General features: G+C 41.1%; 1 protein-coding gene across 1 annotated transcript in view; it reads right to left on the bottom strand.

Moving 5' to 3' along the window:
- Positions 1-24,206, bottom strand: part of IGF1R (insulin-like growth factor 1 receptor) — a gene marked incomplete at its 5' end in the record, with an annotated part of 163,598 nt that extends 139,392 nt beyond the window's left edge. Inside the window, one exon of the mRNA XM_010185437.1 lies at positions 24,155-24,206. Within this exon, the coding sequence (XP_010183739.1) occupies positions 24,155-24,206 (52 nt within the window). The remainder of the gene's footprint in view (positions 1-24,154) is intronic.
- Positions 24,207-24,212: the final 6 nt, after the last annotated feature.

The following is a 24,212-nucleotide window of genomic DNA, read 5'->3' on the forward strand; positions in this document are numbered from 1 at the left end:
ACAGGTTAGGAAAAAGGAACTAAGCATACGATAAAGCCCGTCATCAGATTTAAAAAGAGCCTCTTTCCTACTCGACTGCAGTTGCTCAGAAGGGAAGGGAAGCAGAAGGACACATCAGTGGAAACAGAGGGAACAGTCTGAAAATGTTATGCCCACACAGATTATAAACAGGGAAAAGTAAAACCTGACCTTCATCCCTCTTCATTCTTACCATGAAGTTTTATGCTTGTTTTAAGAAAACCATCAGGACTGTCATACAGCCAATGAAAAATATTCAAGTGTTCTCATTCAGTCACCTCTGACCAGAGGCACTGCAGTGCATGGCCTGGTTTGTTCCTGCAGTCTCACTCCAAGACTTGGAAGGCAAAGGCAGAAAGACTGAGAAAGAACTGATTAGCAATGTTTCCCTTCAAAATGATGAGAAGTTTCAGCCTAGCTGCACCATCTGCAGACGCAGGGGGAAAAAATACTACAGAAGTCTAAGGATTCTTTAATTGCATACTACGCAAAGAAGAAATTAAACGTGGAGTTCACAGAAATCAGTGGTTGGAGAGATTGCTTATGACACTTTACATTAACACAGGATTCCACCACCCACTGAGCTCTTGGTTTTGCCTTCGTAGTGACACTATGAATGAAATATATATTTTAGTGTCTTTAATGTACTTACACAACCTCCCACAAAATTTCTGTACTCTCTAAGCTCACCTATCCTGCATGTGTCACATCAATCACTACATCTCTTCCCAGGGAAGCCAGCTTCTGTATTACCTCTTGGGATGTCAGAACCGGTAACAAGGAGAGAACTAAATCTACACCACATGATTCAAGCTGCCTCCCTAACTGCTGAACTATTCCTCTTCATCAAATACGCTACAGAAAACGCTTTACATTTAATCAAGATTTTATGAAGTTACATCTCTCCGCATGGGGCAGGGGGAGAGAACAGATAAAAGGCACCTCAAAATCCAGAAAACATCAACCGTTTTAGCTTTTGCTAAGCAAGTCCATAATTTAATTTCATCTTCTGTATCTCTAGCACTAGCACAGCACTGCCATCTTTGGTTTGCAAGACATGAAAGAGAATACTCAAACCCAAACAAACCCCAACTGTTTCCATTTGAATATGAGTACTGAGAATGTTCTTGTTTAGAGATTTAAGGCCCAGGAAGAGGGCTTGGGGTTTCAATTCGTTTAATTGAAAGTTAAGCTTTGGAGGGCAAAGCTGGACCTCTACAATCTTCTAAACACTCAAGGGACTAGAGATCACAATGCAATATAGCTTCTTGTTTCTGAGAAATACCGTCTATTATCATTCATTTACCTTGTGTCCATCACTCCTAACCACCTTTCACAGAATTCTTCCCTCCCAGATTTGGAGGGAAAAGCGGTGTCACAAGAGACCAATCAAATGCAGCCCAAATACCTTAAAAAGTGCCTGGATTCCCCTTCTCCACACATGTTCTTGTTGCCTCCCATAGCCCTTAAAAAATACACACATCCTACTTTAATTTTCTCTTTTACCGCTCTCCTAACTATATATCCCCAATCCAAGGGCCACTGTGTTACCAAGCTGACCAGAACAAAACATTCACAAAAATAACACACAGAAGGACTACAACCCACATCACAAACTCAAACCGACTGCCTTTTTGCTCTTGCAATTTCAGCTGTCATTGGCTAAAGATATCTCTGGCGTTGCTGCTTTCCGTGAACCTCCTCCAACTTCCCCGTAAGTTTACACAAAAAAAAATTCAGAATAAATCACATTTCTGTCCCTCATTTCACTTGCTTTCTCCCTGCCAACATTTTACTTTGAATGTCAACAGGAACAGCAGCTTAGCAAAAACGGAGCCAACTGAATCTCTTTAATAATATTGACTGATGCCTTCTCTACACAGCTCAAAGCAAGCAGGTCTAGATTTAGCCTAGCTCACGTGAAAGCATTCTCATGACAAAGCCATCCCCAAACTAATCCCCTCTCACCAAGACTGCACTGACCCATCACATCCCTCGGGGGTTCCTCTGAAGCCACATCTGCTGCCTCCTACTCCTGAAATAGCATAAGATGAGTGAGTTGGCGTGGATTTCTGTTTGTCTTCATGAGTACACAGGGCAAAAATGGAGGAAGGTATTGTAGAGTCAACAACATTCAAGTGGCTGAGCTTGCACCATCACCCCAGAACCCCTGGCTATCAAACCAAGTAAAAGTAGCACGAAACTGCAGTGTCCAGGTTACAGACAATGCCTGCAAGATTCTCTGCCACTCAACTAAAGAAGAAAAAAGACGACAAGCCAACAGATCAAACCTACAGTAAATTCTTCACCCATCAATGCCACTGTTGGAGCATTATGGTTGGAGCTGAACACTCAAAACACTTGTGAGATGTTTCTGTGAATTTAGGAGGATGGGAAAGCTGTTTGAAGCATTGGTTGAATGTAACTCCAGAGTAATTTCATCAACTACGTTCTAACACTTCAGAGTCACAGTATGGTCAAGTTTGCCAGCTTGTGAGAAAACTGTCATATAAACAACAAAAAAATGCAGAACAAAGCAGGTAATGCCTAAATCACTAAAGATGAGCTCCATCCTCCCAGGAGGAAAGACAAACTTCAAACCTCTGCACTTCCTTACCCTTCACTATCACTGTTCTGACACCACCACAAAATAAGAGCTTGCCATTCAATATAAAATACATAACACAGAAGCGAGTAGGTGGCATGTTATGATCAATAACTATGAGAGTAAAGCATTTTTTTAACTGTGATAATAATGTTTAAACCCTCTGCAGTAGCTTCAGTCTGATGCCTGCTAAAGCAGAAATGGAAGACTGAAATTACAAGCTGTTTGTAACACCAAATTTATGTCTCACAATCTGTGATGACAATACAGCTTAACAGAAATTGTCTCTCCTGGGGACTGTTCTTCTCCACCTTTAAAAAAAATACAGTTGTGTGCATGATTTTATTTATTTATTTTTAAAACGGTTGTCTATACATCCAAGTGACTCAGCAGCTGGCTGACAGAAACCTATGGGATATACACTTCAGGAGGCAGGATAAGCAGCCAATTCTTCCAGAATGAAAATCCATCACATCGCTGGGCTCAGCAACTCGTATTTCAGGAGACTTCACGATGCCTTTAGCTGCCTGCTGAGTGCCACCCTGCAGTAATCTAGGAAATCTGCCTCTCCTTAAAGTCCTTCTGGGACATTTTTTAATTATTTTTTTTTAAATTACTGGCCAAGCAGGGCAGATCATTCAGGCTTCATTAGAAACAAGTTGACAAAACAGTATCATAACATAAAATTGCATCCATAATCACCAGCAAAAGAATTTAATAGAGTCATCAGGAAGTTATACTTAGATCCACAGAAAAATTAGGAGTCTGATGCAATTACTGCTAACAATATGCAACACATGGCCCTGCTACCCTGTGCTAACCATCCTTTATGTGATGAAACACAGAAATGCTATGGCCTCTGGCCTTCCACAGCAATGTTTCTGAACTAAGACCTTCATTACTCCCATATTTCCACCTGACTAGAAATCTGAGATAGTGTAAAAAAGAAAATATATATATACATATTATTGCACAGAATATAAAGATAATACTGTCAAACCTCATTAAACAGAGCAGGAAGCCCTCCTACCCCTCCTTCACACGGCAGCTACACAGCTTAAAAATCACGTAAGTCGTGCTGCAACCTGCTTTCTCGAGGCAGTTAAAATATGACCAACTTGCAATCCCCAAAAAGGGCTTTAAAGGTATTAAATTACACACACGCAGGTGCTGTGGGGCTTTCCAGCCATGAGCTAACTAGATTGAAAAAAAGAACCTTCCTCTCCAAATACAAGGTAAAACATGTGGGCTGGCACCAGAGACAAGGTGAGTAGTAGTTCAGGGCTTATCATCCAAAAACTGTTGCACCAGAACACAATTTAAGGCAAATATAAACTCAAGTAGCTATACCGGTAGGAGTTCTTATGTGAACTCACTTTTCTGGCCAGTTGGATGCTTCTGACTCGCTTTTAGTACCACAAACACAGCCCTAGCAAGGGAAGTGTCCTTGTACCAGAACAGCAGCATTCACACAGGGTATTTATTGTTTCAGAGGCATCACAGCACAGTAACAGGAAAAAGAATAAATAAATAACACCTCTGTTATACCAGAAACCGTGCATGTCCCCACAAAGCACCTTTGATGCACATGGGTGAGAAGCAACCAGATAATCATGGTTAAGCATGGAAAATTAGAGCCCTTTTAAGCACAACCAACCATCAGAATTCCACGTTTCCATTTCACTGAAGATAAAGAAAAGCTTTCAATGTTAAGTATAGCATTTTAAACATAAGTATGCAGATCTTCTGTTCAGCAATTAAATGACCTTCAGTGTAAAACAGTGAAAATAAAAAACATATGAAAACTACATATATACCTTGCTAAAGTAAATGCCAACAGTGATTTACTGCCAGTCACTTGTCCACATTTGGCTTTTAAGTTCAAGGTGACATTTTTGCCCATACATTTATACATTTAATTTTTACATTTATATACTGCCCTAGACATTGGATTTCCAACCCTATATACAGTTTTTAGACACTGCCTATAAGCACTGAGGGTGATGCACAACGTTATAATTCTGGTTAACAAAATGGTTCAGGTATTTAGTCAGCCTAGCTGTGTTGAGTTCTACTGCTTGGCAGCTGCAATTATTGTCACAAATCTACTTTTGTTAGAAGATTGGAATGGCACAGCAAGCAGAACTATTATACATCCTCTGGCAGGTGCTTCTGGAGAGCTTGGGATGCAAAAGGTTGCCCTGACACATTTCTAACAAAACCACCCATGAGAAAACACTGGGACCAACGGGGTTATCCCCAGCATCATGGGTTATCTGTTCTGCTCTCAACCAAAACTTGGGAGAAGTACGTTGGAAGAAAAGGATGCAACAAAGTTACAGCAGATGGGATCTGGAGCCAAACAAACAGCAATACCAGACCTGGATGCTTCAGACACTCCCAAATTCAGGCACCTCCTCACCGGGATCTGCAGCTGCACACACTCACTCCAGAAGGTAAATCAAGGCAAGGCTGAGATGGACATCTCTGTATTCAGCATTATTTTCACCCTATACTGTGTATCCACAACCCACTGCTAGCTAAGATACAGCTGGAAAACACATACTTAAGCTGAGTTTTGCTAACTCCCTGCTATTATTTCACTTTCTGTTTTGGTCATGAAGAAAACAACATAGAAAATTAGAAGAAATCAACATAGAAAATTAGAAGAGATCTGAGCGAGAAAGAAGAGATGGATGACATTAAGGAGAGAAAAACCACCAAGTGAAAGAACAAACCAGTGAAGTAGCTCTAACCAAGGCAAGCCCATCACTGAGCTCCAGTTGTCACTTAAATATGTAAACATAATATTCTGACATTAAACCAAAGTTAACAATTTAATTTTGCATTTATATTTCAAGGGGGTGTGGTTGTTTTTTTTAAGATTATTGAGATTTAGTAACTACTAAATTGTGCTGATTTTTAACTAAATATGGTTTCTTCTGCTAAACCAAAAGATGAGTAATATATTTACTTAGTACTAACATCTTTGTCCAGTTCTACAGCTCTACATCTATTTAAAACAACACGAAATTAGAAATCTGATTGAAAGTAGAGAATGTTATGTGGGACATATCTTTTTTAAAAAAGTTTCAGTTTGGTTTTGTAGTGCCTATCTACAAAGAGAAATACACAAACCAACATTTAACTTGGAAAAACACCTTGTAAGTTGCCTTTAAAGTTAACTCACTGCATTCACTAAGAAAAAAAGTGGATCTAAATATGCTTCACTAGGTTTAACCTGAACTGATTCTTGAAAAGCACAATTATCGGAAACATCATAATCTTAAAGAGATCTCATGCTCTCAAAAGTCAGTTTTCGTCGGAGGATGACCTATTTTCAGACTCCAATTTTCATAACTGCGCTAGAACTTACCAACCACCATGACCTGGCTGACTGCATTACAGTAAATACACAAATATCCACCCTGGTACTCATGGGGTGGGCTTCTGCTGTCAAAAGCTGGCTCAGCACTAGAACACCTGCAACCACAAGGTGCTTGTGCCGTGCAGGACGCAGAATTCACCTGATGTTCAACAGTACCATCTCTCAAACAGAGGGACCATCCACAGAACTAATTCTGCACATCTGAAAAAAAAAAAAGAAGAGTTGTTCTGCCTGCCGTTCTGATTTGCCTGCCCAAACAACACTGTCACACCGGCCACACAGCTCCTGCCAACATGAACTGCACCTACAGGGCGGGCGTTCGATGGCACAGCTACATTGGGTGACAGTGCCATGTGCGTGTTTAAACATACCCGTACTGCAAAGCTTAACTGCATCTGATCTGAGAGAGAAAAGCATCAATTAACAGAACAAGGGGGAAAAAAGAGCGTAAGTAAAAGAAATCTGAACAGAAAGACACCAAAAAAACCCCTTTTCCAACTGCTAGCTTGAAGGCAAAATGAACCGGAGAGCACAGGTGATGGGCAAACTTTGGCACTGCCTCACTCCCTGACAGCTCCAGCAGCCTCTCACTGCTGTTGTGAAAGAAAACCACGGTATTTGTGCAAGGCCACTCGGTTCCATGTTAAGAAAACACATTTGAGCGGACTGGGCTTTGCTTTACCACACGCCAGCTTCATTCAACTTCAGATTCAGAAACCAGGAATTAGTCTCCTTATTTCCTCCACAGTTAACCAGCAATTTAGGACACAAAGAGAAAGTCCTGAACTCACAAACCACCCTCAAACCCATGAAAGGTCACACACTGTTTTTAACGGAAAAATTTCTAGACTGTTTTCAAAAAGGCGACCTCTCAAAAAAGGCTCCCAGTGAGACAGGAATGACTGCGTTGGGTAGCACCACAGCCATCTCTGGTGTCCTCTGTGGGCAACTGAAGCAGACTGGTCTTGGTCATCATCTTCCCTTACCACACCATGAAGACATCTACCTGCCCTTCCTTCCTGCTCTCTTTTTCCTCTCTATTGCCCTTGACACCATGTAAAATGCTTCTGTGCACCCTGCATTAGGCCTGATAAAATCACACGTTTGTGTCCCTGCTGCTCCGGTGCTGCCCAGCATCTCTGCAACAGCCACCTCTGCAAACTAGAAAGTCACACCACAGACTTATTTCCACGCCACATTTTTAGTACAGATGACACAGGAAGGCAGTAATCTGTAAACAACGCTAAAGAGTCATGCTTTAACCTCAATTCAGATACCCACAGTTGAGTTAAGCCAAAGAGTAAAATAAAAGACAGCATAAATGAATCAGAACAGAATTAAGTGCTGAAGTGGAGTCGCTTCAGCTATGCCACCCAAGTCTGAATGATCTCATTTGTAACTCAGGTCATATTTTTATATTCCTTACCAAATTAATCAAAAAATCCCAACTAATACAACTTGGGGGGGGGAGGGAGGCAATGTGAAGTAACACACAGGTCAGCGTTCCTCCCTAAAACGCCACCCATGAAATAGACTGAGTAAAGAATTTTATAATGGAACAGATAAAACCAAAGTATTTAAAGGAAAGACAGTCTCCAAAGTCATCTTTGTTTTGGTGTGAATATGTAGACACCTATACTGATGGAAGTGAGTGAGAGACAGAAACGTGTCTATGTGGAGACTGTTAGCTTATTAAAATGTCGTAACAAAAGGAGTTGCTGGTGAACTAACAGATCAAGTCAGCCCCAGTCACATCAACCAGTCCAAAGGATGACATTTTATCTGAAAGGAAAGGCTGGTCAAAAGGAAGTAATGAAGAAGATACCCATCAAAGAACAAAAAGCAGGTCTGAGCACAGAGCCAGCAGCAAGACTGCACCAAAACTTACAAACGAAGCATAAAACATCAGACTTGGCAATGCTGCTGTCAAGGAACTATTTACCACATGATGATCAATATTACAATACACACAGAGATACCTATATTTATCTCAACCTCTATTTGACCCAGTGGGAGCTACAGACACTTTCTCACACTAATTCACGTTCTTCAAGGAGAGTCAAGATGGGGGAGAAATGTTGGAAGCATTTCAGCCCATTTCCACTGAACGGTAATAAAACTATCTTAAAAGAGGAGTTCAAAACTGTGGTACTTGAGCACCCGGTCACTAAAGCAAAATAATTCAGGATCATAGCAAGAGGTTTCGTTCATGCAATAAGCCAAACCCTGGGTGTGCTGTCAGTCCTTTCAAGTCGTTGCCCTTCACTGCATCAAAAGCAAAGCACCTTTTAAAAATTCCTCTGAAAGGCCTGAACAAGTGCCTGAACTTCCAAGATCTATTCCCTATAGCCTTGAGCAAGAGTGACAGGAAATAAAAACCTCTCCCTTCAATGGCTGCTTTTAAGTTTAAAAAAAAATTTTTTAAAAAGGCAATCAGTACTAGACCTATTACAAATTTGGAAACTGCGGATCAGGAAACAGGGAAGGAGGGGAAGGCAATGGAGAGAGGAGGAAGAGGTTTGATTTTCAGACTTGAAAAATCCTTACTTCACTGAACTGGTAAATAAGCAGTTTCAGATGTTTTAGGCATTTTGCATTACCTCCTGAAACATAACCAAACTAAAGGGAAAAGGGTTAATTATATCCCTTTTGCTCCAGAGTATTTCAGCAGGCTACACATTATGTTCTTCTGAAGGGCAAGTTGTTCCTTTTATTTATTGTTTAAAACACAAACATAAACACAAAACGTCCAACCCAAACGTGGCCATTACCAGTTATACTAAAACAGAGAAATACAGGGCTGCAGGCTTTCTGCTCCTGTAAAGCATTTAAACCTAGTCTGTTTCCGACTTTTTTTTTTCCCCTCGCTCTTCACCAATACAGATCACAAAAGCAGCCAAGACATCTGACATGCAGGAGAACATCCTGCTGATTAACCAAAAACAAGAGCACATTACTCTTGAGAGGATAAAGCACCACTTCCTAACGCCTTCCACTTTGTCAGCACAACTGGCTTCTTGTCACTTCACGAGGAAACTGGTCACATCAATTTTTCCAAACCACAAGTATTATAAAAATATTATGTGTTTAATTGGTTTAACAAAGTGCTTTTGTACCGGGACATATCAACACAGATGCTACAAGACAAGGTGTAAGGTATCAGCTTTGAGAACGGCCGTGATCACTCCTAGCCAAGCTCTCCTGCAGCTCCTTACAACCCTCAGGAACACTGAGCCATGGCTTTCATGTGTGGGAACTCTTACTTCTGAATTCACAACAACCTGAAGAAACATCCTATATCTCTGAAAACCAGTGTCTTTTCCACACTTGACCAAATTTAAACCATACAACTCCGTGCTCGCTCAACTTTTTCTAGAGGAAAGGAGTTTTCTGCACCCTCTTAGAGCAATTTATTTCTCTCCAAGGAAAAAGTGTATCTCTCCTAGTTCTTGATTTCTGTCTTAACACAGCGTACCAGAGTGTACATCCACAACAAGTTTTAACAGTCCAAACACCATCTGAACAGTCGTAAGACAGAACACAGATTGTTATTTATCTTCCACAATACCACTGCAGAAAATTTCTTTAAAATCAGAATTTTGTGAAGGATGCAACAAACAGAGGAGAACGGACAGCCTTACCTGACCTCCTCTTATTCCTCCAGAGAACATAATTAAGTTTTCTCTTCCTAAAATGATACTTCAAAGCTTCTTTATAGCTTGCTCCCAAATATAACTCAGAGCAGAAGAGCATACATCCTCCCTTTGATTTCTTCCAACAAATCCCCTTTCAGCAGAATTTAGTCTCACACATGCAATGTGAGCAAAGTCTAGTGACGTAACTTAGTTCCTAACAACAACAAAGTTTTGCTAACAGTAAGTTCTAGGAAGGGAAAAAAGGAATTTTAAACCTTACCTGCACATGTTACCACAATGTTTCTAATTAGTATCTGTCAAATAATAAATAAACCCATTTCATCACAAGAAAATAACAGAACAGAACAACAAGATGAAGGATTCATCAGGCGATAATTGCACATGATAACCGAGATACACAAGATCTTCTCCATCACGCACCTCTGCTGTCCCTACCCCACTGTCACTGCACAGGCTGACACTCACTCTGCAAGAGAGCAGGAGACTTCACGGTAAACAGTACCTAGGAGCAAAGGGATTTCAAGATAATATCTCCTGAACTAAGTGACATAAACACAGCTCAATCAGAAGAGATCTCCAGCACTGAGTAGACTAATAAAAAGTTTAATCTTAAGCTTTTATCAGTCACCACTTAAGAAACCTCTCCCCTTCCTACCTTGCTGAGGAGCGTATTTTAGTGCGCAGGTTACTGCTACTCCTGGCTAACTCGGGTTATTGCTACTCCTGGGTAACTCAGCATCAGACCACCACACGTTCATCAAAGCCCCCATGCAGACACACATCTGCTCTCCCTACAGCCATTTTTGTGCTAACACCCAGGGTAGCATTGAGTTACTCCAGAGAGAGCCACTTCCACATTCCAGCCTCCAACTCCCCTCCAAGAAGTCATCAGTCACTCTCGGCTTTCACACTTCAGTAATTTCGGAATCAACAGGAAATTGAGATCAATTGTGATTTTACTAACTCAATAATAATGACTCATCACTCAACTCCCCTTAGCCTTCAAATTCAGCTGCGAAGAGACATGATAGCAAGGCCAAATTAAAAATAGCAAGTCTGGCTTGCACACAATTAACACTCACTTGTCCATCCCATTTGCCAACGATTGCAACATATTCAGGCAATTTGAGAAATCGCCACATTATGACCATATTTCTTATCTCCCTGACAGTTTCCAAATGCAGTTACAATTTGGCTTTCTAAGCTTAATCATGAAGAACATCAATAAGTAAAATTTACTATATAAACCCATTGTACCACATTCTGTAACATCTGTCACTCCATTTGAACGTTCCTAAATAAGAGTTAACTCTGCCTATCAGTGCCCCTAGCTAGTGACAACGAATCTTCCATTCTTTATGGGAATACTCTCAAATAATTAGACTTCTGCTTAATCTCCAAGCCAAAAAAAAACCCACATTTGCATGAAATTAAAAGTCAATATAAACAATTATTTCATTTACAAGAATAGAAAATAATTTTATATAAACCACTTCACATTCTTCTAAAAATAAACTTAATTACAAATCTAACATGAAACAGCATATATTAGGGCAAATGCCTACTGTAATTTAAATAAAAATAGTAAGCATATAATTTACGCAAAAAAAGTTTGGACTGGTAAATTTGCTGTTCAGTGCTCCCTTGGAGCCACCCCTTGTTGAAATGCTAAGATAGCTTTTACATTCACAGCTACTTCAGCAAGTGCCTCATTTCACTTCACTGAAATGATTCAGTTCAACGAGTAATTAATTCCAAATTAAAAAGGACTCCTGCATAGAAACCTGCAAAACAGTCAGTGGGCAAGATCCATTAACACTCAACTTTTGAGAAACAATGACAAACTATTTTTCCTGTTGATTTAAGAAAAATAAATCCTGTCCATCACACTTAAGGTTTTAATTAAGTCCCAAAGTTCAGATCTTTTTAATTACAATTCCATTTACCACCCAAATAAAAAAATAACACAAATGAGAAGTAATCTACCAGAAAATACATACTTTGCCATTTTGTGATTTAAAAATGTTAAAATTAAGGATCTGAGTAGGCATCTAAATATTTACATGACGGTGTATAAATGGCAAATGCTATTCATTGGCAAAAAAGCTTGCATTTTCTAAAAAGGCTGTATTTGAGAATCAAGGTGTTCTAACAGCTGTCAGCCAATACAAAAATTCAGCTAAAAATATGCAAAATTAGATTCAAACTGTGTATTCAAAGCAAGCTCTTCCTGCATGCTGTTTTTAGTCACTATGAAAACTACTCACACTCCATCCCAATACATAAAATTGTAATACACTAGGAGTGCTCAGATGCCTTCACACTGCAGAACAAGTTAACTTTGAAGGACAAATTGGACCAAAATTCACTACATTTCCACCAGAAGATGACAAAGTTACACAGGCATAGTGTCTTAGTCATAGAGTCGTAATAACTGGTTTTAGTTCAGTAAAACTGAGGTTGTTCACCCTGGGGAAGATGAGGCTGAAGGAACTTGGTGGTGCTGGGTTAACAGTTGGATGCGATGATCTGAAAGGTCTCTTCCAACCTAAACAATTCTGGGATTCTGTGATAAAACTGTTACATTCATCAAGCACTCAGTCTACAGCTTTTGCTGAAACCTGTCTTCACTAAACAAACCAACCAACCCATCATAATTCAATAAAAACAATTCAGCTACTTTGAGAGGATGGCTAGACGGTCACACTAACCTCGTGTCCAGATTCACAGCCATTTCTGTAAGAAGCCTCCGCCTCTGCCTGCAGCTGCCCCTTGCCAGCGAGGTGTGCTCTGTGATGCTGAAGGACTTTCATCTATGAACCCAATGCTCCCTAATCTAGAGGAAGTATTTTCCCTTCCGGTCCCAGCATCCTGCGAGACGCTACATGACCGAAACCCACCTTTCATGGTACAGACACAAAAAGCACTGAGTGCTGCTCAATGGAGAGCTGTGCTAAAGCAAGCGTTTGTTCTGCTTCTCCCTCACCCAGTTCTCAACCACAGGATCCCCTCAGGCTCTCATCGAGCCCTTCCATGAGCCACTGCAACTCGGTAGTTAAATCAGCTGAGAGGAAAATTAACTCCTCCATGGTCTGAACATCTCAACAGTTACGCTGGTGTACAGCATCCCACAAATCCATAGCCTGGGCACCAGACTCAACATCAACACAGCCAGCCTTGCCATCACCCTCTGCTTCAACAATGACAACAAGGAGCCACACAGCAAGCGACACCACAGAAAGGTTGAGTATTGATGGAGGAGAACAGAGAGGGAAATACCCAACCAGGGTACGTAGACATCCTAAATGGAGCGTTTGTCCCTCCCGCTGCAAAACTCAATGGACATGACAATTGTATCCTCAGCCCCTCTGCACTTCACTTCTCCCTATCCACTTCCCCATATGAACAGGATTCACACCTTCTCATCTCACTCGGTCCAGGGGAAGCTGCGAGGGTGTTAGAGACGAACTCAAGGCATGAGACACCACAAGCAATGACGGTCATCCTGAGGTCAGGACAGTGTTCTGCCTCACAGGGAGCCCAAATCACGCTCAAACCAGCTCAACTTTTGTTTCGTTCTAACTGCATGAGACACCAGGTAATGTTAACAGCCGCCTGTGAAGATCTGGGGTTTATTTTTAGTGTAATATACTATCTCCTTATCAGCCAGCTGATTCCAACACCCCCACTCTCATAACTTTAAGAGTACAGTTCTTCAAACGCCTGACAACACACAGCTCCCGGTGAAAGTGCCTTCACCTGGACGACGGAGTCACACGAGCATCTGAAGTCACATCAGTCTTCTAAAAACAACACCCTTCAACCATCCCTGAGTACAGCATTTCTCTGTATTTTACAAATGGGGAGGGAACTACAAACACTCGGAGGAGGAATACGATTTCTTCCCAACCCTTGCACGCTGTCAGCTTCTGAAGCACGAGATGTGATCACTCTCTATTTTAGCATGCATGACTACTGATGTTGTTGCTCACAAAAAATATGTGGTCCCTTTTTAAAATCCACTTACAGTACTTAAATTCAGGCTTTTCTACGCAACTAGTGGATGGACAGAGGTGAATGCACTGATAATAACATCCTGCTATGTCTTATTGAATGTTCATTAAAAAAAATGACAACCCTTGCTCTCAATTTATACTTGTCAAATCAGTATTTAAACAAAGGCAAATCTGGAAAGATAAACAAATGTGAACACAACTGTGCAGCTTTACGATACAACATCTGATTCCCGCATTCCAGTTCTCTCGCTCTCACACACTGCAATGTATTGCAGTCAAATTTAAAAATAAAGTCACTGATATCAACTACAAAAACACCAAGAAAATCCTCAGACAACGTTGGCTTACCCAGTAGAATGTGTAATTCTTTCTTTCATACTATCAGATTTTTTCATGAAAAATACTGGAAATATCTTTTTGCCAGGTTAACCAACTCTGACTTCAATCTTGCTGACATTTCTTAAGTACAGCTGAATAATTCCATTCATATGCAAATTGTACAGTAAGCTGTGAGTAGCAGCACTTCCAGAGACTCCCTCATAGCGATGAGCATTTACTCTGCCCGAGTCTAATCTGCAGTGACGTATCTGAAATGAAACGAGGCCCAAAAGGTACAACCCCAACAATTTACAGATTTTTCAGCCTTGATGTTGTGGTTTATTTTCTTTTACTTTGTGGGGTATTTTTAAATATTAAAGAGATGAAAGAATCGAGAACTGAGATTGCATCTGTTGCCATCACAATTCAACCACGGTCCATGTATTTATACAGTGGAATCTCCAAAATAACACTGCATCTGTTAAGATGACAGTGTTTTTCCATGGGCTGTGCTGTGTTATAGCCGAGTTACTCCAAAGCCATTGCTTTTGAAGTGTTGATTGCGATCCACCCTGAATTCTTTTCGTAATCTTCTTCAAATGTGTTGAATTGTACAGCTTGGGAACAACAAACCCCTAACACATCTGATCAGTGGGCATTTGGCACTGAAGCCGTACAGCTAATGCAACGCGTTTATTTAAACAATGAACTACCAAGAGAGATTCACAGAACACAAACCATGTAAAAACAGATGTCCATTCCACATGTGTTTCTGCTGAAGTCCAGAACCACCGCCGCATACACACACTCATGCATTTCTCTGTGCCTTATTTCTGTAGGATAACAACCAAACCAACTTGAAAGGACCTTTGTTCGCTCACTGGTAACGCTGGCCACATTTTTGGACCACAACCCACTGAAGTGTATACAAGCTCAAATTTTAAAAGAGGTTCTCATAACTTAAATACTAAATACATATTACGTGCCTCTTGTTGAGATGCAGTATCAATGAAAATATTTGTCCATGTAATCAGCCCGCTCCAATGTGACAAAAATACAAACATTTTATTAGCACACACACAAGAAAGGAAACAAATAAGCAATCAGAACCCCACCATCATGGGGTGTAGCCACTCGAAGAGGCTCAAGGTAATATCAACATAACTTATTAAAACAAAATCTCCACATTCAAGGTACGTGAGTAACAGGACTAACAGACCCCTCAACTTTTTGCATCCTCCTCCACACACAGTCATACCTCCCACTGGTTTGCAACTTTCCTTCTCCTAGTCTTAGTACCTCTCCGGTCTGAGGAAGAGGAGCAAAGTACATGCAATAACAGCAACTTATATGCATCTCTACATGGCTGGATGTTCAACGCCTCCATACTTCCCAGGAGACATGGCGTTTGCAAGGGACCGATAAAATGTACACCTATATCAAAAAATAAAAAATAGCTTCAGCCACAATAAATGGAAAGAAGATGTTAACTGCAATCAATACAGAACACCACAAGCTGCTTCCACCTGCTGGGGATACAGAACAACCAGAGAGAAGCTGCAGCTAAAAATCCCGTTGTGGCAGCCAGACACCATCACGGTTCCAGTGAGCTCCCTCCACACCAGTGGGTCCATGAACTCTTTATCCAGTTTGGGCCATCATCACATTCAGCGTCTCTCTTAGCAGTGGTTCTCAGCTGAGAGAAAGGTAGAGCCACCTGCAAGCCTAACAAGAACAATCCACACTATTTAACTGCACCGGTATTTCGGAGAACAAACCAAATCCCCAGTGGGATACATGAAATTTGACTAGAGAAGACAACAGCAACAATTTAACTACACATCAGAACTCCCAGGAGAAAGCAACAAAAACAGCACAACGGAAGTCATTTCTGCACTGAAAAAGAGCACAGGGGATGGGACAAACAAGGTTATTTCCATTGCGATTTCAGCTCTTCAGCTGGGCCATGCAAATACTTGTCTGTTCCTACCGTTTCTTCCCTTCTCCCGCAAGGTGTCTGCCATGTGCTTTTAAGCTTCTCAAGGTCCACGCCACTCTCACATAGAGGGACCCAAGGGGAGGTGACATGAGCAGCAGGGACAAAATGTGGAGATTATTCTAAACTGAAGCCAGTGCAAGTAATGAGGAAACGGCCCCAGTGAGATCCAGGGATAAAGACCTTACAAAGTTCAAGACAAATCTCTTTTAAAAGTTTAGTTACAGACTGTTTCCAGGAGCAGCCGTCACCAGATCTTGCTCCAAAATGTTGTACCTCTTTGATTAAGACTTAATCTGAATGATCCATAAGAAAACCTTCCACTTTCAGAAAAACTTCTGGTTTTGAAGGCTGCTCTATCACACATCACTTCAGGGCTTTTTTGAGACCATAAACTACTTTGGGAGCTTGCTTCTCAAATATAATGAGCTGCCTGTCTACAAAATCAGGAAAACCAGCACTGTGTCAATTTGTGTTTGGAGATGCTGGTTTTGCATCCAAAAGATCTGGAATTCTCTTTCCCCACCAGTAACCTTTTCCAAACACAACAATTCAGCAGTGTTTTCCCATGCACGCATATCAGGAAGACTTCTCAAGCCGAGTACCATGATCCATAGCAGATCAGACAGACTGTCCCAGTAAGTATATGGGAAAGCGTCCTGCCACCTTGCTAAAACACCTCTTACAAAAGAGAGTAAATAAAACAGTGTGATACCGTCCTAACCTTACCAGCACACAGCTATTTGTAGACCCTTTCAACTGCTGTGCTTACAGAAGTTACATCCCATAAATACTCTCCACGTTTCAGCAAAATGTGTATAAATACAAACTGAGCACCTCATTCCTCCCTGCCACTTCATCTCATCTGTCTTACATAAGAACTGCCACTATAACACAATTTGAAGATAATGATGTACTCCGTACTTGAGAATCACACATTCAGCTGCAGCTACCTACTGTATTCCAGTAGTAACAAATGGAAGAGATACTTCAAAGAGCACATTATCCAGCTCTAATTTATGCATGCTCCCTCTTACCATCAAGCCATTTATTTTAAACCTGTCAGATATACTTGTAATGTAGCATCATGAATAATTTAAAAAGTAATCTGTATAAACCAAGTTTATAAACTTAACAGCAGGTACAGTACCTTTCATTCAAGCAGACTGCACTCTGATAAAGTACAAGGGATCTTTGACTACTTCAGCATGTATTCATTTCATGCATTTTGAACTTCAAAAAATTCTTCTTTCCTGCCTCCAATCAAACCTTGTGCTATTTGAACGGTATTGTATAAGTAGCTGACTTAAACAAGTAGTGTACTAATTTGTGAACTTTTTGTATTGAAGGAAAAAATTATAAAGCTCTGGAAACAATCGGTAAAAGTGACCCAGCAGATAAAAAAAACCAAAGCACTTCTAAGCTTGCCTCTATCATCAAGGACTCTTAACTTTCTCTGCATTTGCCTGATGTTGCCACATTTTGACACTGCTCCCCTCCACAGGGAGAAGGGATCTTCAGTAAAGAACTCCAAAAAAAGCCCACCTGTTCAGAGAAAGTGTTTTGATCAGAGTTGATGCTCACACTTCCAAGTAAACAGAGCTATCTTTACAGCATATAATGGCACCAATAAGAGGTTTGCAGATAACACTGCCCTTACTGGTCACAGAGCTATTTCAATACAAGCAACACACAGCAAACTAACTTATTAGGTCACTGGAGTTGCCCAAAACACACATCTTCACAAACTGCTTATTCACAAAAGCAGGACACATACCGATTTTATATACTATTACATGTAAATCATATACATGTGCAGCTCACCTATTTCCTGCTTTAGAAGTTTATTCAAACACTTTTTTAAAGTCAACAGCATAGCATGAAGTTCTTAAAGCACAACCTGGTTAGGACTTCTCTTCAGTGACTATCTTAACTTAAAATTACTTAATGTTGCTATAAAAGCATACATTTGCTGCTCTACCAAATTATTTACTAAGTGGATTTGTTCCTCTAGAGGAATTATCTTAGTACTATACTGGGGTGTGAGGTCCCTTCTCACTGTGGAGGTCAAAGACGAGTCTCCTTGAAAAACTGTCGAGGGAGTCACTGAAACATATAGATGGTTATTTCTGCTCATACTATCAAGTTCACAAAAAAAGGAACAGATTAATAGGAAATCTACTCGTCCAGCTATTTCTAAATTAATAAATAAATTTGGCATTAAAGCTTACAAGTCATATGCAAATCAATCTGTAAACAAAGAAATAAGAATTCTGCTCTTCAGCACATTTTAAATAATCCTGTGCCACAACAGCAACTTCTTGAGGATATCAACGCTGAAGAAGTTAATTGGTGTCTTGAAAAAAATCCTAAGGGATCTGCTCATATTTAGCATTTGCAAAGGTTAAAAAGAAAAATTTTCAGTGATAAATACAAGCTAAACCTTCACAATACACCACCATGCTAACACCAGTTCTGACAGAATGTATCTCCTTAACTCATGAATAAACCAAACTATTATTAAACTAACTTAGGCAGAAACAAGAAGTCCTGTCTAAATAAGTCCTGCCTGTTTTTTAGTTTGAGAACGTGGTATAGCTCTGCTTGCAGAGCACAAAAATACATGAATGAACACTGTATGTTAATAACCATTTGCTGATCCTCAAAGTTTGTCTCAGACAGTTCTGGACACAAAAAAGACAAATATAGTACTACAGAAATCAGTCCAGATTGTACCTGTCATGACTTGGCTAAGAGGGAAAAAAACCAACCCAAAAAAACCACACACAAGACAGGCTGGCTAACAACCACAAATGTGTCTTCATCAACTCCTGTTTGTTGAGTTCTGCTTTTGTACAATAAAAAAAAAATCTGAAACTATTCTTTTTTAAGTGGCTTTCATAAATCATAAAAACTAATCCAACTAACCTACACAAAGAAGCTGTCTATACAATTTACAGTGATAGAAAAATTATACATGTCAAATATATCAAAATACTAAAACAGTACTTCTACCTTTCAAACACATCACTGCATTCCTGGAGTCTTTCCGAACACAGAACTCCCAAAAGCAGCACGTTCCCTCGCCACCCAAGCCCAGCAACCTTAAAAGCTCAACTTGGTCAGAAAGATCTAAAATAAACTGAAACTGCAAATCTGCAGCAACTTCAATTACGACTCTTGAGGCAATTACTCAAACTGCAGCTTTTTAAAAAATTTAGAAACACAACGGTTTTCAATAATAAACTGCAGTTTACCCATTCCTATGTGTGCATTCACACATATAAATAAAAACCAGCTGCTACTTGATAATATCACAAAGCATTTCCAAATGGGAAAGCTTTACACTAAAATCCAAGTAAGAATGTACTTAATTCCATAAACCAAAGTTTAAATAACTTTTTCAAAAAGTTGACATTGCTTCTCAGCCATCACCTTTTCAAGAAAGTTGAATAATGTTCATAAAATTTATTAATTTAACTGCAGATAATCTAGAGAAATAATCTATTTTTTAAAAATAATTTCATTCAGTACATTTTGTAAGTTATGGACCTCAGTGCTATTACAGATGATGAGCCAGATAAGTTGTTTTCTGGTGTGGGATCATAAAGTTAACATCCAGTGTGAGAAAAACAGGTTTCCTGCATATATTATTTCCTCTGTCTCTCAAAGTTCAAGACCATAAACAAACTCCTCTACAATGAACCCTGCGGTAGCTCACAATTCACACAGATGGAATATACACACAATATAATTAATCATTTAACAAAACTGTCTCCTCTAGTCTCCCTGAGTTAATAGTTCCAGTGATCACTGGTAAAATGTACTTCAGAGTAAAAAGAAAAAAAAAAAATGGGGAAGAGAAAAAAGCTTCAGTTAAACATCAGCTGAAATTGTTCTTTAAAGCTAAGACTTACAGCCCTGAAATTTATTTTAAATCTAAATGTTAGATGCTTTAAAAAAAAATCTCCTCCCAAGATTTTCTTAGTAAATGCCAGTTTAGCAGAAAATTTAACAGGATTTGAAACAACTTTTCCCAAGGTAACATATACTGTTAGAAATTAATTATTTAGCAATGAAGAGAGATTCAAAAATCATCACATGGAAATTCCTCAACCCTAGACTGTGTGTATATTTCAAGATTAAAACCATTTCAGTATCACTGGAGTTGCGCTTTAACTATACTTCAGAACCAGTCTGAAGAAACAACTTGTCAGAGAAAAGCTGACATAAAAATTAACAACTTGTTTATCAAATCTGAATTTCCCTATTAAAGCAAGTAAATCATGCCTTCTGCTGTACTAAACTGATGTCTTCTCAGTCTCTGCAGCCCCCTCCTTTCCTCATTTCTCACAACATACTTAAAAACAAAGTTAAATTTCCTTCATATAAATAAGAGGATTTCTCTCTCTCACCAATGGCTCAGCACTGAAACTTCTACCACACATCTTTCCACGCCTGTCTCTCCGCTTGCTCACGTTCTCAACACATTTTGCCTGATATTAGCTAAGTCACCACCATTTCCTAACCCTTTCAGTTTCTGACTCACACAAGCCTTTGCTCCAGTTTTGGTATGGAAATGCTTTGAAAGTACAACCCAAAAGAATCAAAAAAGTCCAAGTAGTGCCTGGCTCCCTGCTCCTTCCCATGGACTCCCATCACCCTCAACACTTCCCTCCTCTCCTCGCTCTACTGAACCGACTGACACCAATTCCTTAAACACATTTTCAATCCACAGCCTCAATTAGAGCAGGAATTATCCGTTTAACAACATTCACTAACCACGAGGCATACGTGAAAACGCTGATGCAAAGCTAGGTGTGTGCAACGCTGACACTCGCGAGGTCAGGACGGTTTTTACTAAGCAACCTGGGAGAGAGATTAAACACACAGCATGAGCTACTGGTTATTAACATCAGAAACATAACATATAGCCTGGGTAGATAAACAAAAAGCTCACAGCTAACATGAACAAATCCATCAAGGTATCTATCACTCTGAAGTATTATCAGACCTAAACCCATTATTTTTATTTGAAAGGTTTAACCAAGTCCTTTCTAGACATTCCCTTTGTAAATGCACACAAGGGTGAAAATCAAAACCCCATCGCGCTCAAGGTAGAAAAGAAAGAAAACATCATGTTTACACTTCATCTTAAACCCACCCCTAGGATGAAACAGCCTCCAACAGCTGTAGCTTTACACATCCAATGCACTGTTACACCAGGACACGCTTCATCTTAATGAAGGGTCTTTTTATTTTTGAGCTATTCTAACAGATTCTCAAGAAATTTCCAGAATTTTTAATGACTATTTTTGAATCAGCAGCTTTCCACTGAAGCTACCTGCATTTTAAAGAGGTTTCTGTCATATAACTGCAAACAGATTTTATATAATTTAGCACTAAAGGGATGGGTCTCTCCCCTCCAGTTGTAACTCCTTTGTATTCCTATTTAGGAATGCCTTGCTTGTTTGACCGAAAATGGAAGTGCCTTTTAGCTATGACACAGTATATATGAAAAACAAATAAAAATTAAGATTAATCTTCCTTCCACTATTGTGGGGAGAGAGAAGAATATGAAGAGATGCAAAACATCTGCTCTGGAGATCATTTTTCCCCCTAACAGCAAAATTCTTTCAGCAGTAACTCGTGAAAACAAAGGCTATTAAACTGTAAACTACAAAGACGATCGATTAGAGGCAGTATTCAGCCAAGACAAATTTTTCAGCATATCTCCCCATATTTAAACATCTAGATCTTTTACAGAAGGAAGATATTTCATTTGGGAGGTTCTTAATTGGGTCATTTTAGCTAAGTGGCAACCGCAAACACTTCAGAGGACTGGCACTTAAAATCCTAACATACTATTCTTGTGTTATTTTATTGCCAGAGCTGGGCAAGCATTTTTATTTGATAGTATGTTGTACCAGGTAAAACAAGAAAAAAAAATTTGTAAGCGTGTGTCCTAGCAGTTTCAGGATACACCAGACAGATCTCCTCCCTCCTCTCCTGTTCCCTTTCTCCACTCTATCCTTCTCTAAGCCCGGTGGAAGGGCACTAGGGTTTTGTTTTTAAACTTAAGATCCCTCTTGAAAACAGCTCTAGCCAAAATGTGCAACTCGTGGAACAAGACTGCGGCTCTCCAGCCCTCGCTGGCCCTGCCACAACAATGCAAAAGCCTAAGTTGCAAGGAGTTAATTGGATTTCACTGGCTAATGAAACGCAGTATTACTCGACATGCAATACAGACTCCATCAATGCACTTCTTGCTCACTTTTTCGATTTGTAGTTAGCTTCCTTGTCAATGCATCCACAGAACTTCCCTTGCTTTACAACCTGAAACTACTTTTAGAAAAGCCTTTCTACCTTCAGAATTCTTTCCCTTTACATTTGAAGTGGAGAAAATTCATCTCTCCCTTCCCTCCCTCCGACAACGCCTATCTTTTTGAAAGCGAGGGGCACACACATGTTGAAAAAACCCACAGCAAAAGAAATTAAAGCATCAAGAAGCAGCAAAGAAACATCCCAGTTTCTGCAGACGCTGAATGAGAGGGAGCAGCTTTTAAAATGGTTGGGCTGCAAGGTACATTCACCATCTCCCTTTCTAGAGACACTCCAGAAAACAAGGGAAGGCCAATTTCATGCAAGATATTCTCAATCCAGCGTCAGCCCGACATACCAGAAGAAAACCGATCAGCACCGGGATTAATATGGTGATGATTGCAGTCTCATCAATCGCAGCGCCAGCCATCCCTGCCCCCTTTATTTCCCCCTGCGCCCGAAGGGGGCGGGCACTGCAACATAATCACAGGTTTGAAACGCACACAAAAAAACCAAAGTCGGGGCTTTGGCGAGTCCCAAACAAGACGGACTGACGGACACCGCGATCCGCAGGCGACAAACGGCGGGGAGAGATCCAGGCACCCCCGGCTGCGCACAGTGAACCGCGCTTTTTTTGTAAATTAAAAATCGGAGGAAGAGGCTCGCACGCTACTAAGTCAACTGCACAAATCTTAATGCGAGATACAACATAGCTACTTAAAAAAAAAATAAATTAAAAATCACCTTCTTTACGATATGGCTCACCGGCCATCAAACGTTTCTATTTATGTACAAACGTGAAGTATCAACCGATAAATTAATTTAAAAAAAAAAATAACAGCAGACTGTGACCTTTAGATTGCGGGATGCCACCGTAATTCTGCACCCCGAGCAGAGCGAGTGAAACCCTTCCTCGGCAGTAAAGCGGCAATAAAAGGCAAGGCACTTATTTCCAGGAATTGTTCACTCATTATGGCAGGTTATTGCATACAGCCTCTAAATATTGACAAAGATCAAGCTCCTTCCATGCGGGGAAAGAAAACACAGCTCTTCCCAGCCTGCAAGTGTTTACTACGCAGTTCGCAGCCCTGGCTGCAGAGATCCACGCACCGCACCGGGCTCTGGAGGGGGGAGCAGCAGCAACACGCGGGTCAGGTGGGGAAACACAAAGGAGGGGACGAAGGGGCACCACGACCCCCCCTCCCTCCGGGTCGGGGACTGCGGCTCTGCGGAGCCCGTGTGTAAAAAAGCAGCCGCCCCCCGCCCTTACGGGGGAAGGGAGGGAGAGAGGCAGACGTGCAGCCCCGCGTTGTTCAACGCGCCCGAGGAGGGGACGCGTACCCGGAGAACACGCCCAGCCCCAGCGGGCAGGGCGACACCGCGCACCGCGGCGGGAAACGGCGCGCGCCGCAGCAGCCCCTCACACATACACACACAGGGAGCCCTCACCGACACCCCCCCCTCCAGGGAGCCCCATACACACACAGGGAGTCCTCACCGACCCCCTCACACCCCCATACGCAGGAAGCCCCTCGCACACCCCTCACACGCATTCACACAGGAACCCCCCTTCACCAACCCCCTGACACACACACCCCTTCGCACACCCAGGGAGCCCCTCACACACACACTGACCGCCTCGCACACATTCACACAGGGACCCCCCACCGACACCTTCACACGCACCCCCAAACACACACAAGCAGCCGACGCCCTCGCACCCCCCCTCACGGGCAAGCCCCTCACGCCCACACCGGGAACCCCTCAGCGGTTCCCTCACACGCCCCGGGGGTCCCTTGCAGACCACCCTCCCCGCCCGACACGCACCGTACTCACTTTCCCCATTTGTTGGCCACAGACAAAGTGCGGCGAAGACGAGCAGAAGCCCCCAGAC

Source organism: Mesitornis unicolor, unplaced genomic scaffold, assembly GCF_000695765.1.
Source record: "Mesitornis unicolor isolate BGI_N332 unplaced genomic scaffold, ASM69576v1 scaffold6755, whole genome shotgun sequence".
Taxonomy (NCBI): domain Eukaryota; kingdom Metazoa; phylum Chordata; class Aves; order Mesitornithiformes; family Mesitornithidae; genus Mesitornis; species Mesitornis unicolor.